Source organism: Dipodomys spectabilis, unplaced genomic scaffold (assembly GCF_019054845.1).
Source record: "Dipodomys spectabilis isolate Male_0828 unplaced genomic scaffold, ASM1905484v1 ptg000069l, whole genome shotgun sequence".
Lineage (NCBI taxonomy): Eukaryota > Metazoa > Chordata > Mammalia > Rodentia > Heteromyidae > Dipodomys > Dipodomys spectabilis.
Window position 1 is genome coordinate 18,694,903 of NW_024870746.1, and position 15,407 is coordinate 18,710,309.

The window sequence follows — 15,407 nt, forward strand, 5'->3', positions numbered from 1 at the left end:
TCCTAGCAGCTTCACTTTTTTTTTACTCAACAAAAGAGCAGGAACTGTTGCAAATAGTGTTTAAGTAACACTCCAGTAAGCCAACATTTAGAAGCGTGTACATTTCTCACCCAAATAATGCAGCACCCAAATATAAGATGATTGGCCAATTCTGAAATGACAGTCCTAATACATTAAAATAATAATCCATAGTAAATGTACTTTGTGATACAAAAAGTATGTTTTTTGTAAACTAGAAAAAACATACTTTAAATATCTGATTTTAAGGATTCCAAGACTCTTTTTTAGAAAAGAGTCTACATTTATTCATGTATAAAACATACATTATCTTTTAGAATCAAAGATATATTGCTGGTAAAGATCAGAGAGATTTTAGTAAGCCTTCATTTCAAGCACCATATACACTTTTATAGTATCAAAACTAAGTTAGTATGTCTAAAATTTCCATAAATTCTTCAAGGTGCAGTAAAACTAAAAATTCTGTTACTATTTGTCAAGAATTTTCACTTTCTGCCAAGGGAGCTAGACTTCATTCACAGACTTAGATAAGAGAAAGGTAGGTTAAAAACAAAATGTAATCTGTCATTAGTGACACACATGAACCAAGGAAAAGAACATCTTTCTCTACACTGAGCATTGCATGTCAGCCGGAGCGCTGAGCATTAGCACCATGTTCCTCTACGGACAATCTTTCCCTGCAGCATCTGTTGCTAATTGAAAGGGACTAGAATTACAAAATCCTCGTCAATTTTTCTCACCAGCTCTTGCTGTGTATAAAGATTTTCTATGCAGGAGCTAAGCATTAGTCTTCCACTACAGCTGATGACTAAAAAGCAAAGAAAAAGAAATGCCAAAGAAAGCTTTTTCTTTTTCTTTTCTTTTTTTTTGGTGTGTGTGTCCAACAACATAGGGAACTAAACTGTGAAAAGCTAAGCATGCCTTTTGTTAGCTCAGTAAATTTCCGTTCTATTAATACAACTATTCACCTATAAAGGTCTATTAGTGTTCTAGTTAGCCAATTGTATATGTCTTCTGTTTGGGTCATCTCCTTTTGACATAAAACTTCAAAAGTAACTGTCAATATTATACCAATTATGTCTTTATTTCTGGCTCATAGGCACTGTTCCTGGACACAGGAGGTATTTAATAAATGTTTGCTGAATAACTATACTAATCTTGGATTTTATAGCACTATTCATTTAAGGCATTCAAAGCATCTTCAAAGGCCTCATCATTGTATTTGTTTTAAGTCCCATTGAGCATATGCATCTCCATAGCACAAGAACTGCCCCTGGGGGCTACAATGTTGCTACAGCGGAGAGAAGACAGGGTTGGAAAGTAACTCAAGCTTTCCTCTGTCCAAGCACCATTCATGAAATGTGCTAGACTTATAAACTAACAGGATAGCTGGTGGTGGGCTGATGAGATCATCACTATCAGTTATAAATATTTCTTAGGCTGGATATGGTGGTTCACTCCTATAATCCCAGAGGCTGGGACTGTGAGTTCAAAATCAGCCTGAGTTACACAACAAAACCCACCTCAAAAAAATAAATAATAGTCAATTATCTTAAACGTTACAAAACACTTCATATACTATACTACCTAGCTTTCCCCCCAGAGTATTATTTTTATATAGACAATTTTTAAGTTCCCACAAACAACACAAAATGTTATGAGTACATGCAAAACTAAAAGCTAAATCAATGATAATACAATTTCTTTATTTGCAGAGGTAGAGATCAAAACAAGGGCCAAGTATATCCTTGATAATCCTTCTGCCACTGAACTATACTCTCAGTGCATAAAAGTGCATCTTAATTCTAGACTTAGATTCTCTAATATCTAAAAGATTATCAAAGTTTCAAGCTCTTCCAGTTGAAGAGTTTGAAATAACACCACTATTCACAGGGATGCTGTATTTGAAATAAGTTAATTTGGACCAATGACATTTAATTGCTCAAGGTCTCACAATATCTCTAAGGCAGGCAATCTGATTAATTAGAATCCAGAAATTCCATTTCTTAGACCATCTGTTTCAAATGGACATCTTGCTCCCTTTTTCTTAAAGCATTTGAGAAAATGATGGACAATTGTCCATCCTCTATTCCCTAAGTTCTCTAACATGTACTCAATTGCTTATTCAAATGCAATGCAAAATTCAAGCAGGACATATTAGCAGTTTGAAAGTTTCCCAGGTCACATTAACTAATGAGCATATTCTCATGGAAGGACTAGTGTCCTTCCAGAGAGAGAAGTCTGCATGGTCAGACTTGCTCTCACCCCAGTGGCATAAGGTGATAGGGAGATGTGATATAGTTAAACCCTGCACACATTCATTCTCTCGGCTCACGTTGGGCTCTGGCCTTGCCTCCTGCCACTGCCTCTTTATCAATGCAGCCGCTTTTCAGGTAATTCAATTACTTGCACCCCTGGACCTGTTTGCCAGTGGGGAACTGGACAGGAACTCCGTTTGTTCAGGTAGGCTTGGCAAATCCGAGTTCTTCTCTTCTTCCCCTCCACCCCCAGCTCTGAATTTCTTGTTGTCGTAGTGACCTGGCCACCATGTTCTGAGCTTTCCTGCAATGATCTGTAAAACTTGGGTCAAAATTCCTTGAGTTCACTTGATGCAGCACTCCAGGGCCAAGAATTACTTGTTCAAGGGAGTTTATAGGTATCATTACTATACCATTTTCTTGTGTGATAAAATAAGAAATGGGTAACTACCAGATGACTTCTGGTTGACTGATTATAATTATAATTCTGAGCTCTATACAATCTTTCTTCCTTTCCCTCTACATTTCTAGGAAGGAAAAAAAACCAGTATGCTCCATTTTCCATTGATCATATCACAACAACTCCACGCTGAATAGCCATCAGGTGTCACAGTGTTACCCAACCAAAGCCATTAAAGCTGATTGATGAGAAAAAGGCTAACTGAAAATCGTGAGAATGACAGGAGGCGCAGCTCTCCGGCTGCTCGCTGCCATGCTAGGCAGGCAGAGAGCGACATGCGCTGCTATTAAAGGAACTTCAGGAATCCAATTTACCTTTTCATCATTAATTTTTTTAAACCTTAGCATTTTTAAATGTTTATCTGAAAGAAATATTTTTGAAGGATTGCTTAGAAGGAGTGAGCCCTTGGTTATGGCATAGAGATTCAAATAGCTAAAACTTTATATATAGAACCTGATGACCTGATGAAAATAGCAGCTTGATTACTCTAGAACGTACTATTTAAGATTTAGCACAATATCAGAGGCTAAATATCAGAGGCAAAGATAGCTCAGTTTATTGGCAATGCCAGAAATTAATTCAGATATCAAAAAACAAGAAGCAGTACTCGGCAGTTATTACTTAAAACTCTAAGTCTCATGGTCCTTGTCTGAAAAGGACATTTGCATCAGATCATAAGAAAAAGATCTGGCATAAATAAAAGTTAAAATCAACTTCCTCTTAAAAATGAAAACACCTTGAGATAATCCCTTGGTATTGTTTGAATCTTAAGTGTCTCCCAAAGGCCCATATGTTAAGAGGCTTGGTCCTAGCTTGGTACTATCAAGTGGGGGTGAAACTGCAGGTGCTGGGGTCTAGGCGTAGATCTTTTCATTATGGCACCATGCCTTTGAGGGAGATCGTGGAACCCTAGCCCTTCCTTCTTTCTCATTTGTGCTCCCCAGTCGTAAGGTAGGTGGTTTACTCTACCACACACTCCCACCATGATGTACTTTTCTACCATAGGCCCAAGCAGCATGGTCAACCACTTACCACCTGGAACCTCCAAAACTGTGAACCCAAATAAACCTTCTCTCTATAAATTGATTAGTTCATGTGTTTGTTATACTTATGGAATGCAGACTAACACAGCTCTCCCCTACAAATCATCTACCTAATCAAGGAGTATCGGCAATGTACAGAAAAAATGTATTTCAACACTTCGGTATGAAAACACTATCCATTTATCATCCCTATTAATTCTCTGATTCTACAGTTGAAGAATTTCTTCTGGACTAGGCTAATCTATCATTCGATGAGATGACCAATAATAGGGGGTGATCCCTACTATCCCCATCTTATTCTCACCACTAGAGGCAAATCACATTCTGGCCTGATAGGAGAGATATGGTTTCAGAACATACCTATCTCAATGTAGAATGATCATAACCCAGATGACAAGGTGACACACCAACAGTTACGTATTTATGAAGGCTCCCAGATACATCCTACCTAGGAATGGACCGCAGGGTTTTACACCCTCCAATCCTCTTAAGACACTCTTCAATTTTCTCTGCATCAGAGAATTATCTATAAAATCTCCACTATTGAAAGAAAGGAGGAGGCAACAATGCTTGATAAGAAAGGTACTCGGTATCCTGCCCATGTAGTTGTAATCCCTCTGTACGGCATTTTCACAATTAAAAAAAAAAAAATCTCCGCTATTTTACAGCAAGCTTGACAGTTTAACTGGCTTTCCTTTAGAAGAGACAGATTTGCTTTTATGATGATAAGAACTAAAGGCAAAGGATTAAATATACTTACTAATCAAAGAAAACATTGAAACTGAAGATTGAATGCTGAAGTTTTGCTTAAGGGTAAATCAAACAAAGAGTTACTGTTTATAAAGCTCGGCCCAATGGCTCAAACCTCTAATTCTAGATACATGGGAGGCAAAAATCTAAAGATCACAGTTCAAAGCCTGCCTGGACATAAAAGTTCATGAGGCTCTATCTCAATTAATAGCTGAGTGGAGTAGTGTATGCCTGTCATCCCAGTAATAAAGGGAAACATGAATAGGAGGCCTATAGTCCAAACTGGACTGAGCATAAAGTGAGACTCTACCCTGAAAGTACACAAAAAAGGATTAGCAGAATGGCTCAAATGGTAGAGCACTTGCTCAGCAAGTAGAACCACCAAAAAATATTATTGTTGTCTACCACAAATATTTTACTATTTTTATGTCTACAATACCACTTTTTTCTTCTTTCTTCTTTAAAAAAAAGACTACACCAAAACTGTATTCATCCTGCTTACATTATTTCAAAACATCCATCTGAATTTATTATCCCATCTAATTTAAATTTCCAAAATGATATTGCTCATACTTGAAGAAATTACCCAAGACCTAAATTCTCAAACCTAAATAATTCTTTCTTCTTCAAACAATTTGGTTTGTTACAAATGTTGACATTCTTTCACTGACTTCTTCCTCTAAATGAAAATATTTTCCATAAATTTCTCATTTGTACACTGTATACTTATAATATACAAACTCCATAAGTGAATAAAAGATATATCAACAAAATTATGCTCAAAATAAAAATAGTTATCTTAAATCTACTAGTGTTTGATGAGAAAGAGTAGTTATCTTCAGGTGGAAAAATTCTTGCCTTACTAAAATGAACTTGAATTTCGTCTATGTTTTATATAGTTTAGATTGCATATGATCTGGTGACACTGCTGATTTTATTCATACTCAACAAATCTATCTTGTTACATTAAAGCCCAGAAAAATTAAATAACATGTTCAAGATCATATAAGTGGGCTGGGAAGGTGGCTCAGTTGTAGGGTGCTTGCATTGAATGCATGAGGCCCTGGGTTCAATTCCTCAGCAACACCTAAGCAGAAAAAGCCGGAAGTGGCACTGTGGCTCAAGTGGTAGAGCGCTAGCCTTGAGCTGAAGAGTTAAGAGACAGCACCCAGGCCCAGAGTTCAAGCCCCATAGCCGGAAAAAAAAAAAAAAAAAGTCATATAAGTTACTGTTTGATTGGAGGTAAATATCCAGGTAATTCTTGATGCTACCTAATTATTCTAATCTTAAACTTCTGATGGTCTCAAGATACTTTAAACTACTCATGGTCTGAGTCTTACTTCAAATGATCAAATACCTATCACACAGCACTGCGCTTAGAAAGAAAGGAATCAGGGGCTGGGAAGGTGGCTCAGCGGCAGAGGGCTTGCCTTGCATGCATGAGGCCCTGGGTTCGATTCCCCAGCATCACATAAGCAAAAGAAAAAAAAAAAAAGCCGGAAGTGGTGCTGTGGCTCAAGTGGTAGAGTGGTAGCCTTGAGCTGAAAAGCTGAGGGACAGTACCCATGCCCAGAGTTCAGGCCCCACAACCGGACCCAAAAAAAAAAAAAAAGAAAGAAAGGAATCAAGTAGAAATCATGTTTATGGAGGACAGGGAAAAATACCCCCCAAAATATATATTCATGGCTTATTTGATGATAAAGTCAGGCTAGAACAGTAAAGGATTGCAGTAAATGTCATGCTCTAAAACTGGATTTCTCAGATACTTTTCAGCATGATTTTCCTATGTTTCACTTTTCTCTGTCAGCTGTGAGCTGTTTTCAAGTGTGAAATCGCCTAACAGAGGAAGCAAAGCTGTCATTTGACATCTGGGAGCGTGGAGATTGGGCTACAGAGAAAAGCATTCTGGATTTCTTCAATTTACACACATATTCACCTATAAATTCTCCAGTCTAAAAAGTAGTCAACAAGAAATATCAACATACTTTTCAAGCATTTAAAATGAAAGGCTCATAATGGGATGGAAAATAAAAGTGAAGGACACACTGATAGGACATTGTATCAACTTGTTTAAGACTAGAATGGGAAACATAAGTGACTATATTAGCATAATAACTAACATAAATAATTTTACTCACTTGTGGTAGATTGCATATTGAACTTTCAACTATAGTCTTTGTATTTTATATGAGTTCTATTTCTAGTTGCTTTTTATGATGAGAGTCAAGACTGCTAAGAAAAAAATACCAGTAAGTAAAGAAAATACTAATATCCTAATATCTATTTCTCCATTATTTCTAAAATGCCGTACAAAAATTAATTCTATACTATCCAAAAGAAAGCATATAAAATCCTTTGGCTAAAAACTTTCGTTGTCTATGCTAACACAAATACAATCAGAGAAACTCCATGGAAATGCTGTGGAGAAGAATAACCAGCATACCTCAAATTTTGTCACCTAATCTCTCACAGTGGAAGACAGAAAGACGTATCTGTGATTCTCCTAGTAAAGCTTGGGCCAGTCTCCTCACATGGAAGTGGGGCAGTATCATAAGTACATTATCATGCTCGCCACTCTAGTCCTATTTTGGGGACCATTTTCTGAGGTTTTTCAAACCTGAACTCTACTCTATATATCTGTGGTTAAAAAAGGAACCCATGTACCATGAATGATATTTATTTTAAAATAAAACCTTTCTAGAAAACCATCCGAGATAATCTAAGGACACAAAGTGAACCTAAAAGGAATGGATCTACTTTGAAAACAGGGATGGGTTTGATCAGTGAATTCATATTCTCAAGACCCTCTTGATGGCTCTGCAGCTGCAGCCATTTATGTGCTGGCTTTCACAGATGTGGACAGAGAAAGCTCCATGGCTTTCGTCTTTTTGTTGTTAGATTCATTTTCTTTAATATGAAAAAAGGCAACTTTTAAAGGAAGTTCTTAGTGTTGTAGAAACATGACATTTGGACTTCCTTGATAGTACACATGGTTGAAATGGCTGTGACTTTTTAAAATCTAAGATCACAAAGTTGGCAGAAACTAGTCTTAAATAACAGAAGGTGATCATTTGCATTTCAAAATTTATCTATCTTGCTTTTCCCCTCAATTAGACCAAAACATGTTGATTCACAGGTTTCTGTGTGTGTTTTTCTGTTTTAAACTTATTTATAGAGCAGAATAATGGCCCCCCTGCTAGTTTGGCATTTGCTCAAGTTTCTGTCCATGTAAATCGAATCTGTTACTGGAAAATTTTCTCAAAATATAAAGGCACATCATCCATGAGATGAAAAGATACACTGCTGATATTATAAAGCACAGGGCAGGTGGATACTGTTTTTAGGACAAATATGTGATAAGGATTCCCAGGAGGGATGAGTGGTAGGGCAGAGGCTCCATGCTGTTTAAACAGAAGCGAATCCTTCTTATCGTAATCTTGTGACAACTTTACTTTCTAATGAAACATGAGCTGCTTAGTATGCTTCAGGGTTAGTGGCACAACAATGTTAAGGTTAGAGTAGGGAAATGGGAAGAAAGAGGGTACAGGGGGTGGGGAGAAGTTACTTCAACCCTTGGCATTTTGAAGATAAATCAAAAGAGAGGTCGGTACTCTATGACTGACTTGTGATTTTCAAGCATGGAAAAAACTACCACTACTTTGAGAAGAAATATCTACTTACAGTTTTTATCAGCAGCACTGCTGTTCCGTGTTTAAAAAAGAAATAATTCATAAATTTGTGTTCCAATTCCCCAAGCAAGAGAAGTATGTAGGCTTAACTGAGTTCTCTGATTATGTTTGAGATCCCCTACACTAGAACATAGCATTATTGTTCTGTTAAGGCCATTACTGGGTTTGTCTCACCTTGTTATTATATTCAAAGATTGGAGAAACTTTCTATATAGTTCAATGTGTGCCAAAATACTTTTAACACTTGTACAACGAACAAAGCTTGAAGCTACAATTTTTTTTATGCAAATAATTATAGGCCTCAAAGAGAGGCTAAAGAAGTCTATGGTATTTAGGGGATTCTTGGCTTCTGGTTTTGTTTTCAAATGCTAGTGAAGGACAACCTGCAAGAGGACAGCAGGGGGAAAAAAAATCTATTAATAGCACACTGCCACCTGCTGGTAAACTACAGGAATTGAGATTTCTAGGGAAAAGGCTTAAAAATAAGGACCTAAAAACTGATCTGTATTCAATTCATTATTTCAGTACATGAAATTGAAAGTGTGTACATTCCCCTATGGATGTATGTATTAAAGTTTGCAAATGCCAAGGTGCTATGAGTAGTAAACAACACATCTAGAGATTAAAGGGAAATACTGTAGCAGAAATACTGTAAAATACCATGTTACAGATAGCTTTACAATATAATCTAACAATAAAAAATGGGAAGCAAGTAGACTGTTTATAAACATTAGTACCCCATATATATTTTGGGTTTTTTTTTAAACTGTGATTTCTTTAGGCTCCATACAAAAGCACTTCCAAATTTAATGTGGACCCTAAAACCTCCAAATTACAATTAACCAATGTATTTGTGTACACTGGCATCTAAAATGTTATTTATCAAATTAGATAAAAGATGTTTGTAAACCCAATAAATCAGATAATTGCAATAAAGTGATTTCACTATAAATACTTTTGTTATCCCACTGACTATACCCCACACCAATAAAGTTTCAAAGAAACTGCATCCAATTAATTATCTATTTGGGGGGAAAAAATTAAGGTGTGCTCTGTAGCTCTAGGAAGAAATTAATCCAAACAGTCCTAATTTTGGAAAAGGAAAGAAATGAATATGAGAATATTAATTCCCAAACTGTTATTTTTTTGGAAAGTTTCAGTGTATTTGCTCTTCTTCATATGAAAGTAATTCTTAACAATAAAGGTTTGAACTAAAAAAAAACAAAACACTTGATCCTAATTACATGATGCTAGCAAGGTTAGCATGAATACACTGGTTAGCTAGTAAGCACTAGACATTGTATTAAAACTCACAAGTCATGGGAACACAATCAACTGGGACCTCCTGTGAAGGCCAGTGGAGCAATGAGCTAAGGCATTGTGGTTACCCAAACCAATCAAGGAATGGGCAAAAAGAGAACAGGATTTACATATATTGCATCTGTACTGATGACAGGAAGGACATAATTCAGCACATATGTTAAAGCCATCTAAAATTGTCAGCAAAGAATCTAATCTTTAATTTTAAAAAATTAATATAATACAGTAAGAGAACCTGTTGTGTTGAATATTCTGGCTAAATAGTCTATTTTAAAGCAAGGAAAACTTGCTTCCTAATTTTCTTAACTATGGACAGAACTTTCAAAAATGTATTCTAAGGTGACAGATGAGCTCATCATTCAAATCACACTGTATTTTTAAAAATCCATATTTTATCCACTCTTGGCCTTAAGATTTTACCCTTTAGCTGTGTCTCTTTAATCTTAATAAATAAAGATATTTAAAGGTCCTTCTGAACACTAAGTTAAGACATTTTAGAGAACACATTGTAAGTTTTCAGGCATGCATGTTTTTAACAAAGCAATTTTATATTCACATATACACCTATGGATTACATGATGGCTTTACCCCCAATGTTCTTTCTTGAAAGGTAGAAGCAATTAGCAAATTCAGCATGTGTGTGGACTGCTGGTGGAAAATGCAACTTGTAGGAAGAAATGAGAACTGCAGAAGCACTTTTCCAAGTGAAACATTTTAGGAGATTGCGCTAACCTGGGGCACAGTACATTCTCTCTATGGCATCGCTGTCACAGGAATCTTCAACCTCACTCCACCTGCTAAAATACGTTAGCTGAATGTGTCCTAAAAACAAAACGACAGGAGAAATCAAAACATTTTTCTCTTCCATTTTCTGCAGAAGTGAACTGTAATTACTCCTTTTGTAGCTAAAAACAGTATCATTAAGAATAATGGCATCATTAAGTACTAGAAGCTATTACTGGGGGTGAATTTGCTGCACTGATAATGAAGCTCTAGACAGGAAATGAAGATACTAATTACAAGATAAAACGCCTACTCAGTTAATTGGAAGCAACAGCGAATAAAAAGAAATGCATTTGCAAAAGTTCCTGACCTCTATCATTCAATAAGATGTTGTTTGGGTTCAAATCGCGGCACACAATTCCCTCTCTATGTAAAGCATCAAGGGCTACCACCATTTCAGCCGCCCATCTTTGAATGCAGCCCTCTGGGATGTAAAACCTGGAGCTTAGTGCTAATTTTTTATCAAGGTCCTCAAAAATCTGATGGATCTCCTTGTCTCCTTCTAATGCTAACCCACTTTCTCCCTTAGTCTCAGAGTCTCTCTGGAATAACAAAGTCGGTTTCTCTTTAACCAGATCATCAGTCTGGTCTGTAAACAGCAATACTTCTTCTGGTTTTAAAGTGTCTGTGTTTGCATTATGTTCATGAGCACCTGAGAGTGGATTAGAAATAGAGAATAAGTTTTCTTCCATGTCATCTGTAGTTACTGCTGACTCTACTGCTCCAAATTCTTGAAACTTAGGATCAGAGCTGTGTAACAGAGATGTGTCTCCTGAACTCTTATAATCCACAGCTGCGGTAAACAACACCCCCAGGTTCTCCTGTGCAGAGTGTTTCTCTGCTGTACCGTAGGATTTAGTTCTAGAGGAATCACTCTGCTCCTCGGTGCCTTGTTCCTCATGGGCTTGCTGTTGTTCCGTACTGAGCCTAAGGCATAACACATCAGGGGCTTCTAGCAGTTTACTTTCTATTCTGCCTACGTTGGTCTGTGAAAACTTCGTGGGACCCATTGCTAAAGCTTCATTTGTTGGCTCCAATTCACCGGGTAGATTTACAAGAAGATCAGGCCTTCCTTCCTCATTACCACTGACATCATCAAAAGCAGCATCTTTAAATGAAATAACAGGGACTGAGTCATCTGAGCCCCTGCTAATGGTGTCCTGAGCTTTAAACTCTACCTTGCTTTCACTGGGGCTAAAACTGGAAGTGCTGTCTCCATCTGGAAGGGCAAAGAATGGCTTCAAAGGTTCTGATTTTAGACTATACAATTTTTCTCCAAAATCAAGCCCCAGGAGTTCACTTGCACTATCCTTACTGTCTATCCTAAAGAATTCCATGGGGCTATTTTTCGATCTACTGAGGGAATCCGATGTTCTTGGAGAACAAACTGCTTCTGAGTCTTCATCCCCAGGGAAGAACTTCAGCTGTGAGCTGGGGCTGTCGCTGTCAGCAGCAAGTGGGGCAGGGAAGCTCTGAACAGCTCTGGTATCAGCATTGTCCCCCTCAGTCTTTATACAAAGCTCCTCATTCAGAGACCCAGGATCAATCTTCTCTTGTCCATATTCATTGCATAACGTTAAATAACTAGTAGTGCATTCTTCCTCAGAACTGGAACCCGAATCTGGCCATTTTGGAGAGCTGTCTTGCCCCTCATCTTCCTGGTTGCTATCATCCTGAGAGCTTGGGGTAAGACTAGCCTTCAATGGTAGAGCTTTAAGCAGGCTCCCCCGATCACTGCCTCTGGACTCAAAGCTGCCACTGTCCTGAGGGCTGCAAGTTGGCTGTTGCAGGTAAACTTTAGTAGGTGGGGATTTTTTCATTTCCTTGATGTCGAAGCTTTCTTCGGTGCTTCTATTTAGAAATTTACTGATATATGACCAGAGTTTACCACCTGTAAACAAGTATAATAAAAAAATTGGCAGTTACTTACTTGAGCTACTAGCAGAGTAACATATTCTAATAATTAGTCAAAAATAAGTCAATGATACTCATCAATATCAAGTATGCTGTAAGATAAACATATTTAATAAAATGTGAGGTTATTTTTCAATTTTGTTTTTGCTAACCTTCCAAAACACTAATATAAAATCTCATAGCTAATATCTTGCTTCAAGATAAATATAAGTCTCAGAAACATCTGATCATGTTCTGATCTGCTTATGTAGATAACTGGTCAAGTAGAAATATATTGCTATTTAAAACATGCTCTATAGTTGGGGGGGGGGGATCAATATTATTCTATTCTGAAAATGCACAATCCAGAACTGGGGGAGAAATTTGTCATCTGGTATATAAATAATTATGCCTTTATAAGTAGACTTTTAGAACTATTATATTGGTTAAATAATAATTTCCATGTTTTATTTTATATTAACCATTAAAAACTCAGAAATGTCAGGTGCAAGTGGCTCACACCTATAAACCTAGCTACTCAGGAGCTTGAGATCTGAGGATCATAGGTTGAAGCCAGCACATATAGGACAGTCCATGAGACTCTTATCTTCAAACAATCATCAAAAAGTTGGAAGTGGAGCTGTGGCTCAAAGTAGTAGAGCACTAGCCTTGAATGAAAAAGCTCAGGAATAGCACCTAGGTCTCTGTCTCTATGTGTGTGTCTGTCTGTCTGTCTCTGTCTGTCTGTCTGTCTGTCTGTCTGTCTCTCTCTCTCTCTCTCTCTCACACACACACACACACACACCTCAGAATTAAGCTAGGTGTCAGTGGCTCATGCTTATAATCCTAGCTACTAAGGAGGCTGAAATGCTAAGGATTAGAGTTTGAAGGCAGCCTGGGAGCCTGGGTAGAAAAGTCTAAGAGATTCCATCTCTTCCAAAATTATCATCATCAAAAAAAAAAAAAAAAAAGCAGGGCTGGAGGTGAGGCTCAAATGGTAGAACATCAGCTGAGAAAGCTAAGCCCTTAGTTCAAACCCCAATACCACAAAAAGCCTCAGAATTAAGCTAGAGTGGTGGCCCATACCTATAATCATAGAAGGCTCACAATTCAAGATCATCCCAAGCAAAATGATGAATCCCCACATACACACCTCAACCAGTAAAAATGTGAACACAGTGACATGTGCCTGTGATTCCAGCAATACAGAAAATGTGAAAAGGAGAATTATGGTCCAAGGCAAAGTTAGCAAGACCCAACTTCAGAAACAGAAACACAAGCAAAAGGGCTGAAGCTCAAAAAGTAGAATGCTATGCTGATTTAACGTGCACGAGACGCTAGGTTCAATCACCAGTGCCACCAAAAAGAAATGAGAAAAATTCACCTCAGAATCAGAATTTTTTTGTCGGTTTTACAAATAGGAGCCTTACCCATACTGATGAAAAGATAAGAAACAGTATTAATACAAGAACTTATATACTAGAGTCACAGCTCAGGGGTAGAGTACCCCTTAGCAAGTACAGGGCCCTGAGTTCCAATTCCAACAGTCACTGCTGAAAGCATACTTTGTGCAAACACAACTGTAGCATCCCAACACAGGAAACTAAAGCTAAAGAGCTAAAAATAAATTCCCACATCCACAGAAGAGAGCAATTTTGTCAGAACATTGTTCATGTTACTAAGAGCATCATAAAACCAGGTAGCTAAATCTTAAGAAAAAAAAAAATAATCACAGCCAGGCACCAGTGGCTCATGCCTGTAATCCTAGCTACTCAGGAGGCTGAGATCTGAGGATCACCATTCAAAGCCAGCCCAGACAGGAAAGTCCATGAGACTCTTATCTCCAATAAACCACCAGAAAACCAGAAGTGGTACTGTGGCTCTCAAGTGGTAGAGCACTTGCCTTGAGCTCAAGAGCTGAGGGACAGCACCCAGACCCAGACCCATGACCAACAACAACAAAAAATCACTAGCAGTCAATTGCATATATACACTGTAACAAAATATTTATTTCTATTTCACATTTCATTTCAAGGAATTCAGTAAATTCATAAAGCACCTTATACTGTGCTTAGCAAGAACAAATGTCCAATAAAAGGTAATGTCACATTCATCCTAGGACTCTGATACGCCTCTTTCTGTCAATGATACAGTTAACAGTCTGTTCCATTTTGAGAAGTTGTATAGACATAAGTAACATTTACCTCTCACTTTTTCATAGTTAAGACTTTCTGTCCTCTGTAGAGTAAACAGTGTTCCACATCTTCTTGTATTCAAGCTTAATGTTTAAAGATTCATATATGATTTGTCTAGTCAATAACCACACTAGTCTTGCCACAAATGCCCATACTGTGGCACCTTAACCATAATGCCTGCACCCAAAGCCCAGAGACTATTAAGCAATCTAAATAAAATGGTATTTGTGGATTTCAGTTTTCCTAGAGTATGGCTGCTTTGAGGAAAGGACCAAATCTTTTTTCTGGTTTTATGCCTTCTGTCGACAGTGTGCCAGACACAATAAAAATTCCACAAGGCAGACAACATCTGTATCTGGAAATTTTTAGAGGTCATCAAGAAACTGTGCCTAATACAGTTGTAGGAGAAGCTTCATTTATTGTCAGGCCATATCTACCTGGAATCGAAATCTCCATGTACTTTATTTTTGTCTCCCAAATCACTTCTTCCTGACTTCAAAACTTGGATTATTTTCTTTCCCTTGCTTCTCGTATACCTGACAAGTTTCCAGGTCCTATAGGATCTGTGTATCCTGTCTTTCCCAGGCAGACTTCTTAATTCCTTTGGTCACTCTGTCCTGCTTGGGATAACATAATAGCCACAGAGGTCCCTGAAGTACCACCTCCATGCTATAATTGTTGTCCAGTGAGCCTTCCACTGTAGCTCAGTATTTCTCCATTCAAGAATTTAAATCCAGGCTGGGAAGGTGGCTCAGTGGTAGAGCACTTGCCTTGCATGCATGAGGCCCTGAGTTCGATTCCTCAGCACCACATAAGCAAAAAGAAAAAAAACGAAAGTGGTGCTGTGGCTCAAGTGGTAGAGTGCTAGCCTTGAGCTGAAGAGCTGAGAGACAGTGCCCAGGCCCAGAGTTCAGGGCCCACGACTGGACCCCCTCCACCCCCCCCAAAAAAAAAAGAATTCAAATCCCCTCCACCTAGTATACCACGTACCGACTCCT

The 15,407-nt window shown here is 37.8% G+C and overlaps 1 protein-coding gene across 3 annotated transcripts in view; it reads right to left on the reverse strand.

Moving 5' to 3' along the window:
- Positions 1 to 15,407, reverse strand: part of Rps6kc1 (ribosomal protein S6 kinase C1) — a 155,111-nt gene that overhangs the window by 19,045 nt on the left and 120,659 nt on the right. For 2 of the 3 annotated variants that reach the window (XM_042681890.1, XM_042681892.1), the window contains 2 exons: positions 10,632 to 12,212; positions 10,271 to 10,360 (listed from right to left, as the gene is read on the reverse strand). In XM_042681890.1, coding sequence (XP_042537824.1) covers positions 10,271 to 10,360; positions 10,632 to 12,212 — 1,671 coding nt within the window. The remainder of the gene's footprint in view (positions 1 to 10,270; positions 10,361 to 10,631; positions 12,213 to 15,407) is intronic. The other variant, XM_042681891.1, reaches the window with a different exon arrangement.